At 37.1% G+C, this 20086-nt stretch overlaps 1 protein-coding gene across 1 annotated transcript; it reads right to left on the bottom strand.

Moving 5' to 3' along the window:
- Positions 1-10002: 10002 nt before the first annotated feature.
- On the bottom strand, positions 10003-14812 carry LOC132296270 (uncharacterized). The gene is made up of 3 exons (XM_059794481.1): positions 13853-14812; positions 13022-13532; positions 10003-10160 (listed from the first exon to the last, which is right to left on the bottom strand). Exons 1-3 carry the CDS (start codon positions 14810-14812, stop codon positions 10003-10005), a joined length of 1629 nt encoding a protein of 542 aa, XP_059650464.1.
- Between the last annotated feature and the right edge of the window lie 5274 nt (positions 14813-20086).

Here is a 20086-nt window from a genome sequence, read left to right as displayed (position 1 = left end):
ATTTATAAATTTTGAGGATTTTATAATTAGAATTCTTTTCAGCTTTAAATTTATTTCTTAATTCTTTTATATTCCTGTTTATTTACATATTAATTGTTTGGTATCCCTCGAATCTGTGCTCGAACTTTATCACCCGTAACTCTATAACCGAGAAGTATCTCATATAGCTACTTTCGTACTGACTTGCTAGCTATCCCCATCCGGGTATATAGCACTGACCTTACATGATCGAGATATGTTTATTACTACTTTATTGAAAGGTTCTTTCAATTTTTATGACTTTTCACTGCTCATTACTGACGTTGTTAAAACCAACAGCACTAATCTAACCTTGTTAGAGGGGAATCATATATTTTATTTGTTTGTCGAGAAGGGCACTTTCCAACTCTCGATACTTCACGTTGAATCATCAAAACGTATATGCGCTACGTACACTCAAAATTACACAAAGTTAACCTGGTAGCTAATCACTCAAAGTGATATGTATATATATATATATATATATATATATATATATATATATTTATTTATATCAACTTACTCTTGTACTCAAAATCAGCTGCACTATTTCTCGCTGACGCGAGTCTTCGAGGAGCACTATCATACTAACTTACACGGCTAGGTACCTCAAATGTATGTGACTTTCAAAAAAGTATCACTAGCTTGTTTACAAAATAATTTTATTTCTTGCATGAGACAACTACCACGTAAGCATGCACTTTCTAGCATCAGCTCGTGCTCGATTCGTTGGGTCCTCGATGCACCCATGTTTCTCGACCCACTACATGTTAAGACCAACATCTGCTGATTTTACTGGAGCATAATCAATCTCCGGACCCCTCTTTCTCTTTTCTTTATAAAGCTTGTGCGTCACATGATTTCTCATTATAGAACCACTTTCTATAAATGTATGCCAATGAAATGCTAAAATACCAAAGGCCATACTCAAAGTCCGCAAGAGGTTCCGTTTTGTATTTTTTTGTTTTTTTTTTTTTTTTTTTTTTTTTTTTTTTTCCAGTTTCGAGGTTAGACTACTGGTTGTCCAGCTGACCTATTTCTCCTTCTTGGGTACGAATGAGAGGTCTCCCCTATAAACCGTTGTCTGTCTGATTGTATCTATGCGTGATCGCCAATCCTTGAGGTAGCTTCAAAGCCATCTGTTCTTGGACGAGTGGCTAGAATTGTCACCACTACTTTTTGAATTCATTCAGCTTTGCTAGTTGAAGGCTATGATGAAGAGCGTCCTGCCTACCTCGAGCTCATTTGATTCTTAATATATCAATGCGACCCTCGACCAGCAAGTCGCAAATGAGCCTTACACTACATTCGAGACATGAGTCCTTGAGCCCAAAAAAAAAAAAAAAAAAAAAAAAAAAAAAATTATTCCTCAAGTTATGCTTACCCAAACCTTGAGCATATATATAAACAAAAACTGAGCAATGTACTTGAGTTCTTTCTTTGTAACTCTTTTATGACCTATGGCGTCCTAAGTCCTACCTGCAGCTAGCTATCGCATGCAAAGATTAAATAATTACAAAAATCAGAGAGTAAAGATAGGATTGTTGACCATCAAAAATTGGACCCATAAGCTAAACATTTCTTTTAATCTCAAAAGATTAATGAGAAAAGATAAGATTGAATTTTAAAAGGCCATGTCATTGACAAAGCGAATACCCATGTACACATCTGCATTCACACGTACATGTGTATTGCTGGCCCATACATAATTGGTACAATCAATACTTTATTATCTTTATATGTTATTATACTGCAAATAAAATATTAAAGACTTGAATGACGGCCACAAATTTGTAAGTGGGCATAGCACATCTACACAATCCAAGAAGCGCCTATGCAATGGAATAAACAGCCGTTTGGCTCACCCTCAAACTCTCGCACCACTCACTCATCACAATATCGAGTTGCAATCCACTGGTGCCTATCATTTCTATTAGAGTGTCTCATGTCTTTCACTTGGGTCGCACACACCATCGTGGTGGCATCATAAAATTTTGTACATGCAAATTTGTTTTGTGTAGTGTCAGATGTCTTCCACACACTTACCAACGGCAGAACTTCATTTATGCATGTAGACATAAAGATAGTCCCATTCAATATTAAAAATAAATATTCATACAAAAGCTTACACTAACACGTGATCATAGGTCTAAGTCGACTTTAATTTACTGATTAGACTTGACTTTGTTGCACAACTTTCAAAGCTCTTCTCTTCCAAATTACTCTCACTGTAGACTTTTACTTACATATATTGGTGTGTTTATATATATATATATATATATATATATACACATATACATATAAAGGTGCACCTATATGTTATCCTCTAATAAGTGGCACTAGTTTTCATAGCATTTTATTGGAAAAATCCACTTGCTAGCTAAGATGCACCTGTCATTTTGGTGCTTATATTTTGCAAGCTTATGTCATGATATACATAAATATACACACGTGGACGCTCTCACAACTCTCGTGACATCTCACTTGTACAGACTTCCCTATACACACATATCTGAAGGGGAAACATATATTCAATGCATATATACATGACACTTGACATTAGTTATCAAGACATTCTTTAGCTACTCAGTGTCTGGAACCAACACCTCGACAACCTTCTCGAAGTTGAAGCCTTGTAACTCAAGCTCACTCACTGCTTCAAGAAGCCTTGCAACTTAATTTGTTGCCAAGCTCACTCACGACACTTCAAGTAAACAACATGGACCCCATGTGTTCTACCCAAACCCACACGCTATTATACACCTTGACACATAGAGACATCCATACCTCTAACTTGGTAGCTCGACCTTGGCTCGAGGACTAATAAATGCTTGCTATTACAAGAAATAGTGGTCACTGCTACTGGCCGAGCCCACCTTATTACATGGGTATTGGGGTCTCACAAAATAGATGAGGTGGCTTAAGATGTGTGGGCATATTTTTTATTTTATTTTATTTTATTTTTTGTTTCTTTTCCTCGAAGTCAAACTTAGATATACACCTCATACCACACTTGTACCCATGCGCTTAAAGCCCTTCAAAATCAGCCCCATACCAGCTAACTCGTGCTCTCTCTCTCTCTCTCTCTCTCTCTCTCTCTCAGCAACTTTGACTACAAAATACTTAGAAAAATTTCTTATCCGAGGAGTACTTCTCGAGACACCTCACCTTTGAGGTTCGAAAAAATAAATAAATAAATAATTCTGAATGCACCTCCACCTCAAATTGTTTCATGTTGCAGTACTGAATGTCTTTCACTTAACTTGCACAAACCATCGAAATCACAATATAAATATTTCTCGATGTAACCCTACCCACGATGGTTGCAGTGTTGTATGCCTTTCATTTGGCTCATAATCACCTTCAATATCTCATTTTTAATTTTTTTTTTTTCTATAACTCCACTCATCGGCGCGCCTCTCACTCAGCTCGCATCCCCTAATATATATATACATATATATAAGTTCATGCACACATACCCTTTTGTAATTTCTACACCGGGCATCTGTACAAGGGGGGACTAGCTATATATAAATATATATTTATACATTCCTTCACTCGGTTGGCACATTTCATGGTTTTGCTTTCTACTATCAACTCTATTTATTTTAATTACTTTTTAGCCTTCATGTGGTGTCTGTTGCACACACATTCAGTCTTTACAATTGCATATTCTAAGCACCACTCTTTCACATGGCACATGTTCCATCAGGCCACTTTAATATTTAATGCTATTGTCCACAATAGCATGCATGCTTGCTTATTTTGTAACTTTCAATATGTCTGAGTATTAAGTATGACTAAACACACATGTCTTGTCATACTCTATACATTTTTTTCAAAACATAAGCGAAGGAAATATTACTCTCGAGACATCTCACCTTACTCTCGAGACATCTCACCTACGAGGTCCGAAACTTTGACACGAAATAAAAAATCTACTTATCACGTGGACGCACTCAATGTCAGGAAAAACATCGTATCTCCTCGACACAAGAAATACTCTCATTTATGCAGTAGTTTCTCATGCAAGTCATTTGGCTCCCACACTTACTCATCTTTAAGCTTTCCCACTTTACTTAAATCACAAAACGTTGGCATGTCACATGGTCATCAAATTTCATTAGTATATTACGCTTATATGAAAACCTTGAGCAATCTGTCCTCGAGTACCAAAACCTTGAGCTATCCTCAAGTACTAAAACCTTGAGCAATCTGTCCTCGAGTACCAAAACCTTGAGCCATCCTTAAGTACTAAAACCTCAAGCGATACGATCTATCCTCGAGTACCGAAACCTTGAGCGATCCGTCCTCAAGTATTAAAACCTTGACCAATGTGATCCATCCTCGAGTACCAAAACCTTGAGCGATTCGTCCTCAAGTACTAAAACCTCGACCGATGTGATCCATGCTCGAGTACCAAAATCATGAGCGATCCGTCCTCAAGTACTAAAACCTTGAGCGATGCAATCCACCCTCGAGTACCAAAACCTTGAACAATCGGTCCTCGAGTACTAAAACCAAGGCTACAAGGCCGGCCCTTTAAACCTTTCTCGAGTTCTCACACTTAGAAAGATTGGATTCTTATCAAATGCTTTCATTTCAAACATTTCTCGAGTTACAACACTTAGAAACTTTACAAACTAAAACATTCTAACCTAGGCTACCAGGCCGACAAATCATTTATACACAACTATCCTTCTATCTTTTACAAAGTCTACTCGTACAGGGTACTATATAAACCATTGACACTACACATACAACACTTGGGTTGTTATATTTTAAATAGGCCACTTCGCTCGCACACTTACTTGCAGTTTGCTCATGCCAATACTCACTTGCACTTGTTCTTGCCAGTACTCACTTGCTCTCACATGTGCCATTACTGTATTACACTTAATCATACAACTACTCATTCATACTTGATCGTGCTAACATAACCTAACTCGTGCTTCTCATTTGTTTCACAGTGTCTATTGCCATCCACTTGGCTTACACACTTTTACGCACTTAAACTATTGCACTCGCTCTTGCAAACACTCACTCGCCATCTATCGTGCCCGCATATTCCTACTTAAACCCTACATTGCGTTTAGGTTCCAAAACCCTGGCATCGCACTCAGGTACCCAAAACCCTGGCATCGCACCCAGGTACCCAAACCCTGGCATCGCGCCTAGGTATACAAAACCCTGGCATCACGCCCAGGTACCTAAAACGCTGGCACCAGGTACCCAAACCCTGGCATCGCACCCAGGTACCCAAAACCCTGGCATCGTACCCAAATACTTAAACCCTGGCATCGCGCCCAAGTACACAAAATCCTGGCATAGCGCCTAAGTACCTAAAACCCTGGCATTAGGTACCCAAACCCTAATATCGCGCCCAGGTACCCAAACCTTAGCATCGTATGCCCAGGTACCCAAAACCCTAGCATCGCGCCCAAGTACCCAAAACCCTGGGATCGCGCCAAGGTACCCAAACCCTAGCATCGAGCCCAGGTACCTAAAACCCTGGCATCGCGCCCAGGTACTCAAAACCCTGGCACTGCACCCTGGTACCCAAACCCTAGCGCCGCGCCCAAGTACCAAAACCCTAGCACTACGCCGAGGTACCCGAAACCCTGGCAACGCGCCTAGGTACTCAAAACCCTTGTATCGCGCCCAGGTACCTGAAACCCTGGTATCGCGCCCAGGTATCCAAAACCCTGGCATCGCGCCCAGGTACCCAAAACCCTGGAATCGCACCCAAGTCATTAAAACCCTGGCATTGCACTCAGGTCATCAAACCCTGGCATCGCGCCTAGGTAACCAAACTTTGGCATCACGCCCAGGTACACAAAACCCTAGTATCGTGCCCAGATACCCAAACTCTGGCATCGCACCCAGGTACATAAAACCCTGGTATCACGCCCAAGTATCTAAAACCCTGGCACTAGGTACCCAAACCCTGGTATCGCGCCCAGGTACCCAAACCCTGGCATCGCGCGCCAAAGTACCCAAAACCCTGGCATCGCGCCCAGGTACACATACCCTGGCATCGCGCGCCCAGGTACCTAAAACCCTGGTATCGCACCCAGGTACCCAAAATCATAGCATCGCACCCTGGCACCTCGCCCAGGTACCCGAAATCCTAGCAATGTGCTTAGGTACCCGAAACCCTGGCATGGCGCCCAAGTACCCAAACACTAGCATCGCCCCCAGGTATCCAAAACCTTGGCATCGTGCCCAGGTTACTAAACCCTAGCATCACGCCCAGGTCATCAAACCTTGCATTGCGCATCACATCCAGGTCACTAAACCTTGAAGGCCTCACCTTTAAGTAAGCAAACTGTGGCATCGTGCCCAGGTTACCAAACTCTGGCATCACGCCTAGGTCATCAAACCCTACATTACACATTGCATCCAAGTCGCTAAAGCTTGAAGGCCTCACATTCGAGTCACCAAACCCTGGTATTAAGCCGGGTCATCAAGCGCTGGTATTACACCAGGTCACAAAATACTGTTATCTTGCCAGGTCACTAAACCCTGGTATCACTTCAGGTCATCAAGCCCTGGTATCGCACTAGGTCACCAAATAATGTTATCTCGCCAAGTCACTAAACTCTGGTATCACTTCGGGTCATCAAACCTTGGTATCGCACCATGTCACCAAAACCCGGTATCGTACCAAGTCAAGCAAAACCTTGTGTAAGCACCATTTTAGGTCATTTATGCACGGCTAACCTTCTAAAAATTCTATAAAGCTCACCCGCGCAGGGAGACTAAATGTAGGTATCGAATATATCCCACTTTAGATGGCCCGCATTTCTTGGTCAAACGGTCAACGGACTATGCCACATCATCAACAATGGCTCACAAAGCTTGGTCAAATGGTCAACAAGCAACGCCACATCAAAAATGATGGCACACAAGTCAAACGGTCAAACGGTCTAAGTTACGTGACACTTACCACATCAGTATACGTCGAACAGAAGATCGAAGACTTGAAGACCTGAGTTGGAAGCTGGACTTAGGATTACTTGGGATCCGAGGAGGTTTTTGGTTTGGTGGATGAAGTTCAGGACTTGTCGAATTGACACTCGACCTGGCTCATAAAGAGAGATATCATTTTGACTCCTATGCATTTTAGACCCATCTTAATTAATATTATAAAATAATATTAATGGGCCCCACATATGATGTCATATGACATCACCCAACCTCTCACTTGGCCTATATAAGGATGTGCTCCAAGACCAAGTGGAGGTAGAGCAAAAAGGGAAGAGAAAATAACCTTTTAGAAAGAAAGAGGTCTCATGCTCTCTTACACCCACTCTTTCTCTATACACCTTTATAAAGGGAGTCAATGGTGTACTTTTACACTGCCATCTTCACCCTCTCTCTCTCTCTCTAGTTTGCCTGTACTTTCGCCTCTCTCAGTCCACCTCGTATTATATTATGTTGTCTAGATCACTCAGATTTGTGTATGATATCACCATTTATATTTATTTTATTGTGTTACAAAAACGAGCCCCTATAATACTTTTATCGACCTCCCTTCTGATTTCAAGGGTTTAGGGCCTATTTTCTTGACAAAGCTTCATCATTCCTTTCCCATTTTTATCCTTCGGCATATGTATTACCTTTTTTTGTAGAATTTTCCTCCTCATGAGAATGGTAGTTTGCCCTTTTTCCATTTTAGAACATGGCACACCCCTAATGATGCTTGGATAAATTGGGTTGATCGTGTTGCAACCGTTAAGGGAGATACCTGGAAAAGCTGTGTCATCTATGATGCCATACAGCTTAGCAAAACTAACATTGCTCAAGATCGATCTCTGGTTCTAGCTGTGGTGTTCAACTGGTCGACCACAACAAATTCTTTGCTTCTTAAATATGGTATGATGACACCTATAGTTCAAGATGTTTGCTATTTAACAGGCCTTAAACCCTTTGGAATTGATGTAAATTACCTGCTAGTAGAAGAAAATTCCCCTTTTATTTTCCCTTTCAAAACCACTGGAACAAAGACGTCTAAATCCTCTTATGGTAAGTTCCTAACTTCCACTATGGATCCTTCTCTTCCAGTTGATGAATCAGAACATGTTGTTTTTTTGTTGGCATGGTAGAACAAGTTCTTGTTGTGTGTTCCGGCCTTACAAGTTACTAAAGATTTAATTGATATGGATGTTACTCTGTCTAGGGGAAAACACCTTGCTTTGGCTCTTTGAGTGCTTTCACATCTATATAGGGGTGTTTACAACATTAAACTCCAACATCGCTCATTATGGCGGACCTCTTTGGTTGTTCCAAATCTGGCTACAGGTGTACTTCCCTAAGCTTGGTCCTGCGGTAAAAACCATCGCCAATGACCCACTTATCTCTGTAAGTTATGCATCGACCATGCCCAGATCACATTCATTTGGAAACTATTTTAATTTCTTCTATACTAGCTGTGAATATAGAACCATCAGCTAATTTCTCCCATTTTCCCATTGTACTCAAGCCCTTCGTTGGCTGATTCTCCATTCTGGCGTGTCTACCAAGAAAAGCTCTAATGAACTTTCGGCCATGTGGACAGTTTTTTACTTGCCAGAGATCTTCATTTCAATACAGGTCCTTTAGGAACTATAAACACCAAAGTTGGTGTTGAATTTTACAATCCCAGTCAGCTTCATAGGCAATTTGGACTCGTCCAAATGATCTCTATGCCTCCTCGTCAATATTTTAACAAATATTTTCATAGGCGTGTTAAATTCATTGTTGATTCTTATGTGAATGATATCTCCTCTATATTTACCAATTTGCAAGTTGGTTTCAAATTCTAACCTTTCATAAAGAACCCAACTTTTGATCCAAGTTTTGACCAATGGTGGTCTTCTTATATCGCTTCCACCAGGACAGCTGATAGCAAGTCCTTTGTGAAGAAGATCTTAGAATCCTTTAGGTTTGTTTCAATAACCTTTAAAAGAGCTTTTAAAATTACTAGGGTTGTCGCTCCAAGAAAAATGCATCAAAAAGAGCAACCAAAAGGGCAAAAACAAACAGCCAAAAAACTTACCCCTTCTCAGCCACAAGAAGCACCGACCAGGGTTAATAAACACAGGAAAGCTAAGGCTAAAGCTACTGCCAGTATACTCAAAGGTGTAAGACTTTCTCTGTTTTCACTTATATACATATATATTCCTTAAATGTTGGGTTGATTCTCTTACCTTTTTGTAGATACAAGTAGCGATACAGCATCAGCCCCTCTTGACCCAGAAAATGCTAAATTTCAAGATGATGAAATCTCTTCCAGTCAGCCTTCTCATGTTGCAGAAACTGAATTAGCCAAAGTCCATGAAGTTCATGATGCTCCGCAAGTTAGCAGCAAAGTAAGGCTCATATCCCTTGATCCTTATCCCTTCCATCCCAATTCCACTCTAATAAGGTTATGTTTTCAGGGGAAAAGAAAGAAAATGACTGCCCAAGGTACTCTAAAAAGAATTAAATATGACAAGGGCAAGTAAAGTGAAGTAGTGGAAGATCCAGAGAGCCCTCTGCCAATAGAAAAAATGGTCGATGATCCCTTGATTGACTTGGTTGATAACCCTTCTGAACACTCTTCTAATGTGAAAGAGGTAACGACCACTCCACCTTGAAAACCTTCAGCCTTAATTTTCCTAATTGCCGATATTGTTTCCTTCTTGCAGTAATCTCCTCCTCTTGACTTAGTTTACAACCCAATTAGAAATTTTAGTCCCATTCGAGATTTTCACGAACCTGTTGGCATACCCATGGATGCTCAAATCACTCATGCAAAAGCTTCATCCCAAGGGGATAATCTAGCCCTTCAGTCAGAACCTCCTTTGCCTCTAATAAGCCATTAACCAGCCAATGTTGCATCTACCATGGCTGGATCTTCTAAGGTATTTAATTCTAAGTATATACCTTAAACCATTTTACTAATGGTTATTTTCTTTAAATTTAACTTTTCTTCTCTTGGTGGATTACCCATGAAAGAATTCAGTTTATTCCTGCCTTTCCTCCACCAAGAGCTCCAATCCCCTCTCTCTTTGCTTTAAGTAACTTCTTAAAAAATGTAGTAGCTTCAGTAACTGAAGAAAGGGAAAGTGTATCATCAGGGACAACACCAGTCACTTCGGCCAGCTTACCAGTGCAATCTATGGAAGAAACAAAAAAATACTTCGATAAAGCTGTTACAAAAGAGATGTTGCTGATCTTCCAGAGTTTGAAACCGAGTTCACAACTGTCCCAACCACACTCAACTAATATCAAAATTTCCTAGTTGATCTTCAAGCAACCATAGCTACCTTTAAAGGTTAACTGTCAGCTCTGGCTGATGACATTTTCCAATCCAACAAAACAATTACCCAATTTGAAGAGAGCAAACGTAGGAGAGATGCTCTTGGTAACCAATTGTTGTCTCAAGATACCACACTTGAGCGTGTGAATGAAGAATTTGTCAACCTTGAGGAAAGGGAAAGAATTCTCAAAGAGGAGATCAAACAACTACAAACCCGAAAGGCCATCTTATCTGCTCAAATTGCCACATTGTAGTTCGAAGCTCAATACCTTGCTTCCGAGCATGCATCGTGAAGATTTACCAAGATTGGAAGAATAAAAAAGACAGACCATGGCTTTTAATCGGTGGTCCTTAGTGATTTGGGCCGATTTTAAATCAAAATTTGCAAAGATGTGAACCCTTGTTCTCATGAAGCCTCCACGGTTGTTCAAAGCTATTTAAGTGTGTGTGATCAATGTTGTAATCCTCTGTACACTTAAATAAATAAATGGCCTCTTTTGTTATATTCTCTTCATGTTTCCGACTTAGGCAAATTCCAGGCATGATAAAAAAATAAAATAAAAAAATCAGCAAGAACTAGTTGACTCTAATTTTTTCTTTCAAAGAAAGTTGGCACATACCTCTTAAGGTATTTGCCATTGATTGGATAATCATGCAACCGGCCGCTTAAATATTTCAGTCTATAAGCCCCTCCATCTAAAACTTGATGAACTAAGTATGACCCCTCCCATTTATTAGAACATACTTTCTGTCGACCTTGCCCACTGGGAAAACAACCGTAATACCCCTAAATTTTTCAAGACTTTTATTTATTTATTTTATTTATCTACGTGCCTATTTGAATTGTTTGTGCATTTGTTTTAGGGTTTTATTTGTTTGTCATTTAAATGTTAATTATTTAGTGTTTATTTTTATTATTTTTTTATTTATTTGGCTATTTGAATTGTTTGTTTAGTGTTTATTTATTTGTTATTTAAATGTTAATTATTTAGTAGAAATTCTTTAGGTAGTTGTAAAATTTTCAGTGATGTTATTATTATTATTATTTTTAGTTAGTTGTAGATGAGTATATATATATATATATATATATATGTTTAGTATATTATAAATCTATATATATAAATTATATTAATGTGATATATATATATGTAAATATTAATGTGATATATATATATATATATATATATATATATATATGGATATATACGTGTGTGTGTGTGTGTGTGTGAAGGTATGTGTGCACATAGTAATGTTAATGTAGTCTTTATTAATATTATTTAAAATTTATTATTAAATTATAATATTAGTAGTGTTTTGTTTTGTTGTTAAATTGATCGGGTCTGTTAATCATTGGGTTATATTAGAATTAGGGTAGTTAATATATCAACGGGTCACTGGCCTATCAATATTAGGCTCTTACTTTTTTTAAAAAAGTTAAGATTTCAAATTATCACAACCGTGTATGAATACCAACTAAAAACAAGAAAAGAGGTTGGTTAATATATTATATGTATAGAACATGGGTATTAAAAAGAAAAAACATAATAGAGAAAAAAAAAAAAACAGAGAGGAGGGAGAAAGAAAGAGAAGAAGAGATGTTATTAAGCCGGACCAAGGGGCAGCGGTAGGAGGTGACTTGTGGGCGTGAAGTAGGACCAGCAGGGGCATCGCAACCCAAAAGCCGACGGCGCCAAGGGAAAAGAGGTCCTTTTTGATTTCCAAATCCGATTCATATCTAGAACAATTTAGGGAATTAATTAAAGATTAGATTGGTTTTATTCATGCTAAGAATAGATGATAACAGTGAAGAAACAATATATATATAAATGTATATATATATATATGAATAGTTATGTATTTTCTGATTTTTAAAGCATTCAATGATGTGTCGATTTCGAAAAATAAAAATTAAAAAATAAAATTAAAAATTAAAAAAAACTTATTACCTGGACTTGTTGTGGACTATTGGGACATGCTAGGCCTGTAGGCCATAGTTAAAACCCTTAGGACCTTCGCTATGGAGTCTTGGAGGAGTGGCATGGCTGGGGATTGAAGAGGAAGGAACAGCCCAGGTAGATGCTGAAAGCTCCTTGAAGAAGTCGGCTGTTTCTGTGGGTCTTGCGAAGAGCGGTGGCAAAACAGTAATAATTCCTTTGGGCCTTTTGTGAATTACAGTAGCAGAATAGGTGGGAGTTGGTTGGGTTTTGGCTAAATTAATGGCTCACATGGTTGTCTAAGCATATATATATAGGCTGGGGTGATGTTTTATTTATAGCATGTGTTTATTCATGTTTATCTGCAATGTTAATATAACTGTATAAATGGAATATTGTATGGTTTTATATGTATAACATGTGGCATCTTTATTAACAAGCCATGATAATTTAGAATATATACATGGGCAGTGGTATTGTTTTATATAACAGGAGGCAACTTTATTTACATGCTATGGTAATATAGAATAGTTATAGTCAAGGGCGGATCCAGGATTTCTTGGGGTGGGCTAATATTAAACATAAATTTAATAACAAAATTTTAGAAGAAAAAAAAAAAAAAAATTATAACATAATATAGATAAATATTTAAATATTTAAATTCAAAAATTACAAAATATCTATCTAAGTTGTGCTCGACGAGTCTTTAAAGACTCGAATTCATCAATAACAGACTCCAAGTCAATTTTCCAAACAAGCTCCCATTCAAAATTGATGGTCATACAGTCAGCAAGAAATTCATCTCCAATCTTGCTACGTATCGCTGTTTTAACACGTTTCATGCCTGAAAATGCTCTCTCCGTAGTTGTTGTAGAAACAGGAAGAGTCAACACAAGACGAATCAATCTGTCAACCAAAGCGTAGTACTCAAACTTCTTGCTTACAACTAGTTCCCGACTTAAATCAGTAAGAGAAGAAATATTCTGAAACTTGGGATCACTAGATACATCAAGTTGATAATGCATCAATTGAAACTTCAATGTTTTAACATCTTGGCCAGTGAAGTCCCAAGGATAGAATTTCTCAGCAAGATTGCATATCTTTTCCACATTAAAAGATTTAAAAGAATCACTAGGATCCAAAGCCGAGCTAAGAGTAAGAAGTTCCACTACTTCATTGTTGAATCTATGTTCTAACTCCATCAACTGTAAATCTATTGCAGAGTTGAAAATGTCAAAGTGATATTGGTGCTCAACTGTAATATGATCTGGTTGCTGAAAATGACGACCCGTACCCTATACATAACGAGAACTCAAATAAGGTATATCAATGTTACGTCGATTGTAAAATGACACCACATTGGTAAGAAAAATATCCCAATCATCTTCTCTGAATTTTTTAAGGAGATTTTTAGTTGATGAGACAATTTCAAAGCATTCAGAATGTCTTGAGATTTGCATTGCAAGGCTTGACAAAGTGTGTCAATGAATCCCATAATGTTATCCATTAGGTGTAAAATAGATATGAATTCAAAGTTTCTCATTACCTTGTAAACACCTGAAGCTTACCCACGTATTTGTTGACTTTGTCTACCATTTCTAAGACTTTCAACAACTCTGCAGGATGCATTATACATATCAATCAAATCCTTCACAGAATCATAATGTGAGCTCCAACGAGTAGCTCTAGCTCGATGCAAGGTGCCAATCTGATTAGCCCCTTTATCATATTCACGTTCACCTGTGCTCAACATACATGCAATCTCATCCCTTTGAAAAGATTTTAATTCAGCAAGACGCTTAGGAGAGGAAGCAACAAGATTGACAATACAAGTTAGGTGAGAGAAGAATTGCCAAATATTCATCTCATCTTTTGCTGCTGCAACTAATGCTAGTTGTAATCGATGAGCAAAACAGTGGACATAATAAGCAAATGGGCAATCTTTAAGAAATAATGCTTGTAGTCCATTCCATTCACCGCGCATATTACTAGCACCATCGTACCCTTGAACTCTCAAATTTTGAATTGAAAGATCGAACCGACCAAGAGTAACACATATTGCATCCTTAAGCGTAACTACTGATGTGTTTTCAACGCCCTCAATGGCAAAAAAACGTTCCATTAGTAAGCCATCATGCTTGACATATCTTAAAACAAGAGCCAATTGCTCTGTATTAGACTCATCTTGTGCTTCATCAACAAGAATACAATATTTACCTCCTGCAATTTCATCACAAATCATTTTTCTCACTCTATTTGCAAGAATATGAAGAACCTCTTTTTGAATTGATGGAGCAATGTATTGGGCGTTTTGTGGAGCATTGTCTAAGATGACACTTGAAAGTTCATCATTTCCTTCCGCTTTGCACTTTAACACTTCAATAAAATTCCCTCGATTCAATGAACTTGAACTTTCATCATGGCCTCTAAAACCAATTCCTTGCAATGCTAGAAAGCGAACAATTTCAATAGTTGCTTTAAGCCACATTCGATTCTTCAAAACCTCCTCTCTTGATTGGGCATTCAACATTTTATCAATATGTTGTGCCGATTTCTTGAAATTTCCATATAGCATGGCACATTTTGTATGTGGTGAGGATTGAAGTCTCATGTGTTTCAAGAATACACAATTTTTTCCATCATTAACTCTCTTCCAACCGCTAAATCCACCAACTACAAGTGAAGAACGACTCGCCACCGTATTTTCAAAAAGAAAACATGGAAAACAATATACTTTTTGAAGAAGAATTGATGAGCGCTAAAAAGTGCGTATTTAAACCCCTTAAGTTTAGGCATTCTAGTACCTTTATCTATCTTACTTTACCGTTTTAGATTGATTTCGTATTATTTCCATTTTCAGGCAGTTATCCCCAAAAATAAGCTAACTCAGCCAAATAAGAACTTAATTGAAGCAATTCTGGGATTAAACAAAGAAAGGAGCAAAGTGGAGGAAGAAGGAAGCAAATGAAGCCAAAGATGGAAAGCAGCAAAGTTCGATCAATCCAAGTTCTAGGTTCGATCGATCGAACAATGATCGATCTCAGCACTTCAAGATAGATCCAAACCTTGACCAAAAGCATGAAGTCCAAAGTTCGATCGATCCAACACCATCCTTCGATCGATCGAACACTTTTGTCTTTATTCAAATGATTGATCCGATCCACAGCTGTACCACCCACTGACCACTTTTGTCCTTTTCCCATAAATATCTCCCAAAATATCTCGGATTTGTCTCTTTTCCAAAAAGCTCAGCCAATTGGATCGATCCAGCCTAAGTTCAATAGATCTCAGCCAGTTCGATCGATCCAAGACCAAGGTTCGATCGATCGAACTTCCTCCAGTGCGAAAAAGTTAAATTTCCATCTCATTGAAAGTTGTCATTTATCCAATCATTAGGGAATATTGTGTGACTACCCCAGCTCATTTTGGGTGTCATTTTGACCTACCTATATAAGGATAAGGATTGCTTTTTACAAGGAGCCAACATTATTTTCATATCATCTCTTAGAGTGGAAGTTTAGAGGAGAGGAGGTTAGAGACACCATTGGAGTTCTTCATCAACATGGAGCAGATTTCAACCAGCCTTTGAGGGTTGGAGCATCATCACCATGAGTGGCTAGACATCCTCTTGGGGCTAGAGTTAGCCCCAAACATGCTTTCTATATCTTAATCTTGTGTATCATTGAGGGATTAGTGTTGTAATTAATGTTTTGACTCTTTGATATACTAAGATCTTGTTATTCAATGATTTATGTAGTTTAATGCTTCCAATTGATCATTTCATTCTATCCATATGTCTATGTATGCTAGAATAGATGTTCATGTGCTTGTCTCTAGATTTTGTGTAATTGATGCATGTCTATGTGTATTGATGCTATAGATTTGGAGATTGTCAAAACATAGTGCTTTGCTTAAAGGAATGCTCTTGTGATTCTCTTGATGGTTCATACTTATTCCTTAATGGATTGAGCCTCTTCCCTAGTTTATTTTCATGCTAGTAATGTAGATGTAGAGTAGTTGTAATGTAGTGTTAAATGGGAGGACAATCTATGCTTGTTGTTTGATGATCCAAGCTTTTGAATGCAAGTAGCATATGTCTCTATCCTTGTGTTATATTTGGATTGTGAGCTTAATGAAAGGATTAATGACTTATTTTGATCTATTGTGACTTCACATGTTGTTTAGACAATATGTGCTTCATTGCTTAGATATATTGTGCCTTTCACATGATGTTTAGACAATATATGCTTAACTAGTCATCCTTGCTTGTTGAATCAACCAAACACACACACACCCCAATAATGCAACACACCATTTGCCCTCATGAATCACTTGTCAAAGATATAGAAATGCATTGCTTGGTGGTGATCTCTAAACCCCAAGATCTCTCTCTCTTACTTACTCTTAATTGCATTCTTTTGCTATCACTTAGTCTAATTTAGTTGTTCTTCAATCAACCAACCAACCAATTGTTTGATCACTCGACCTATTAGCCCTAATAACGATTCCACGACATTGCTTAATCCTCACAATCCCTTGGGACGATCCCTACTCACTCTTGTTACGTTAGTAGTAGTGTTGGTAGTGGTTTTTATAAATTTAAATTTGACCTAAAAGGTTTTTCTTGAACCGCACATTCACTACATCATTTTGGCGTATAGGAACGGCTGAAGTGATCAAGAATACTCTAGCCAAGGAAATTGCTTGAACCATTCATACTTAAATCGTCGATTCTGCTTTCCATCTGAAGAGTTAGGATAATTGGAAAGTTTAGGTTGATAAGGCCCCAAATTGATGTAAGCTCGTCTAACCTCATCCATTTGATTTACCGGGTATTCATGTATTTGAATACGGATCCAGGATCTCTTTCAATAGAAGTGAAGTGAAGTTGATTGGATTTAACAACTTGAGGTAGGGCAGGAGGTTGCAAATCAAGATCACTAGGTATATCATTTTTCAATTTATCATTGTCAACGTTAGATGCACTACCACTAGGTATATCCTTTTTCGATTGACCATCATCACTCATTTGGCCTCTCTTTTGATAGAATGAGAGACTAGACATACTTTTCACTTTCTTATTTAGAGGTTGATATTGAGCCATTATTATTTAACCTAATAAAATTAAAGAATGAGTTAGATAAAAAATACCTAAATCAAAATATATCAACCAATACCATGCTAAGACCAGTCTAACATTATATCACTGCTCGTGTAGTTTCTACTTTTTAACATTTTATCACAGTATCACTGCTTGTCTACTTTTTCCAAAGTAACATAAACGATGTTGTTTAATTCTATTTTAGACTTTTTAGTTTGCAAAACAAGTAATTTTAAATTTTTAAGTAATTTACCTAAATCAAAATATATCAACCAATTAACCAAACCCTATATTAAGTAATTTTATTAAGAAAAAATCTGGAATAAATATATATATATATATATATATATATATATATATATATATATATATATTAAATAATTGAAGAAATGACTTACCTTAAATATCAATTAATCCAATTTGTATTGCACTTGTGCTTTATAGAGTCTGAACTATGAAGTGATGAAAGATTGAAAGCAATTCCAATTTGGTGGCCTTCAACAATTTCTGCAAAAGAAGATCCAATTAGAAATTGTGTGATTCAATTCAATTTGTTGACTTTAAGTAATTTACTTAAATCAAAAAATATCAACCAATTAACTAAACCCTATATTAAGTATTTTTGTTAAGAAAAAATATGGAATAAAATATATATATATATATATATATATATATATATATATATATATATATATATATATATATATATATACATGGAATAATTGAAGAAATGAATTATGAGTCATTGAGTTACCTTGAATATCAAATCATCAATTGATCGTGCACAGTGATGAATGATGAATCAAGAAAGTAATTCCAATTTGTTGGGTAGGGCCGTAGGACCATCGGAGGCTGAAAAGGAAAGCCTGAAATATGAAATGATTTGCCCAAAAAATTAAAATCTGAAGGACTGAAGTCTGAAGGAGCCGAAGTGCCAAACGTGGGACAGTGGTGGCGGGGACTGTGGGAGGCTGTAAAGTGTAAAGTGTGAAATGATTTGCCCTAAGTTTTTATTATTATTATTTTTTTTTTTTCTGGTACCCATCATGGGGTTACTTGGTTTGGGCCTTTCTTTTATTATGGTGTCTGAGTTGAAGTTGGGCTTCATTAGGTTTTTAGAGTGGGCTGGTACTATTAAATTTTTTTTTTTTTTTTTGGGCTGGTCTAATATATTAGTATAGTAAAAAAAAATAAAAAAAATTTTTGGGGTGGGCTACAGCCCACCCATAGCCCACCCTTGTGTCCGTCCTTGGTTATAGTTTAGACATTGATTTATTTACATGTGAACTGTTGTAACTTATTTTATCAAGTAAATAATTTAATGAAAATATGGAAAATAATGGAACTTATTTGGACGGCAAGTTATTAATTTAATGTCTATTAATAGTTACATTATATAGCAATTATCGTAGAGGACACTTAGGTTAATGGTCTATTCAATTTCAAAGGTTATAAACCATATAATCTTTGTATTCTTGTGAAGGGGGCAAAGATAACTTCTTCTTTTCCTTTTTGGAAATGAAAAACTTGAGCAGAGTTTATATGGTCTTTTGAGTTTGAACCAAGAAAGATTGGGATTTTACCTTTTTCTTCTCTGGTGAATCTTCTTCTTGGTAAATCAGAAGATTGAACATTTGATGATCTGGAAGGGAGGAGTTTATCCCAACCAGTTGGTTCTCGAACAAGTCTCCCTGACTTTGATTTTTGTAACTGAGGTTTCTCTATATTTTTTAAATAGAGATTTTTCCCAAAGGCTTGAAGAGTGGTAACAGTTGGTTCTTCAATTTTTCTTTCACAATTAATGTCTTCAAATACATAGTTTCTTGGGATTTAAAGATTTGTCCATCTCACCAATTTTGCTTCAATCATTGACTCGAAGGGTCGAGATTCAAAGAGAGTGACTAGTTTAGAGTCAATTTTATGGGTTGAAGTTTCAGGTTCCTCGATTAATTCGTAAAGAATTTTCCACTGAATTCCTAAACTTAAAGAGTCATGATCCATTTGAAGATTCAAAAGTTTAATTTTGACTTTTAGAACCTTTTCGATATTCGGATCATCAATTGAAACAAAATAATTTGATTTGAGTTTAAACCAAATAACATTGTTAACTAATTTAGATTGAACACCTCCGATTAAGGCTTCAATAGGGTTATGGAGTCTGTTATCCATAACAAGAACAAGAATGGGTTGATTAGTTCCTTTTCGGAATAAAGATGTGATCTTGATTTGAACCATTCCTAGATGAATATACCGTGCATCGAGAGATTGATCTTTTCATTTAGCAAATTTTCTTTGCTGAAGATTTTGAAATCGATTTGACATACCATGAGAAGTGCATTCAGCTTTGGTATTACCACTAAATTGTTTAAAAATTCTTTTGGAAAAGGTTTTTGAAATCATAGAAGTCTTATAAAGATCTTCTATTTTAGCTTTTGGAGTTTTGCGAATTGAATGAGTTGTCCGTTCGAAAACTGGGTTTCTTCTCCAATAACATCACTTAGTTTAATGTTAGTGGATTCTTCAGGATGAGAAGAAAATTTAGCATGAAAACTTCTTCATCACTGAAATCTGATTCACTGGATATTTCATAGAGAATATTTTCAAAATCAGATAGTTCTTCATCATAGATGACACAAAGATCTTCTGATTCAATATTTTTTATCATCTTAGATGTTCCTTTACCCTTTTTTGGGCAATTGGGTGTGTTATGTCCATCTTCGTTGAAGATGTAACATTTGCAACATTTCT

This window comes from Cornus florida, unplaced genomic scaffold, assembly GCF_030987335.1.
Source record: "Cornus florida cultivar Cherokee Brave unplaced genomic scaffold, ASM3098733v1 CherokeeBrave_3.0.0_Hap2_Chr02, whole genome shotgun sequence".
NCBI classification, from domain to species: Eukaryota; Viridiplantae; Streptophyta; class Magnoliopsida; order Cornales; family Cornaceae; genus Cornus; species Cornus florida.
Note: the sequence above shows the minus strand (reverse complement) of the source record. Positions and strands in the feature narration are given on the sequence as shown.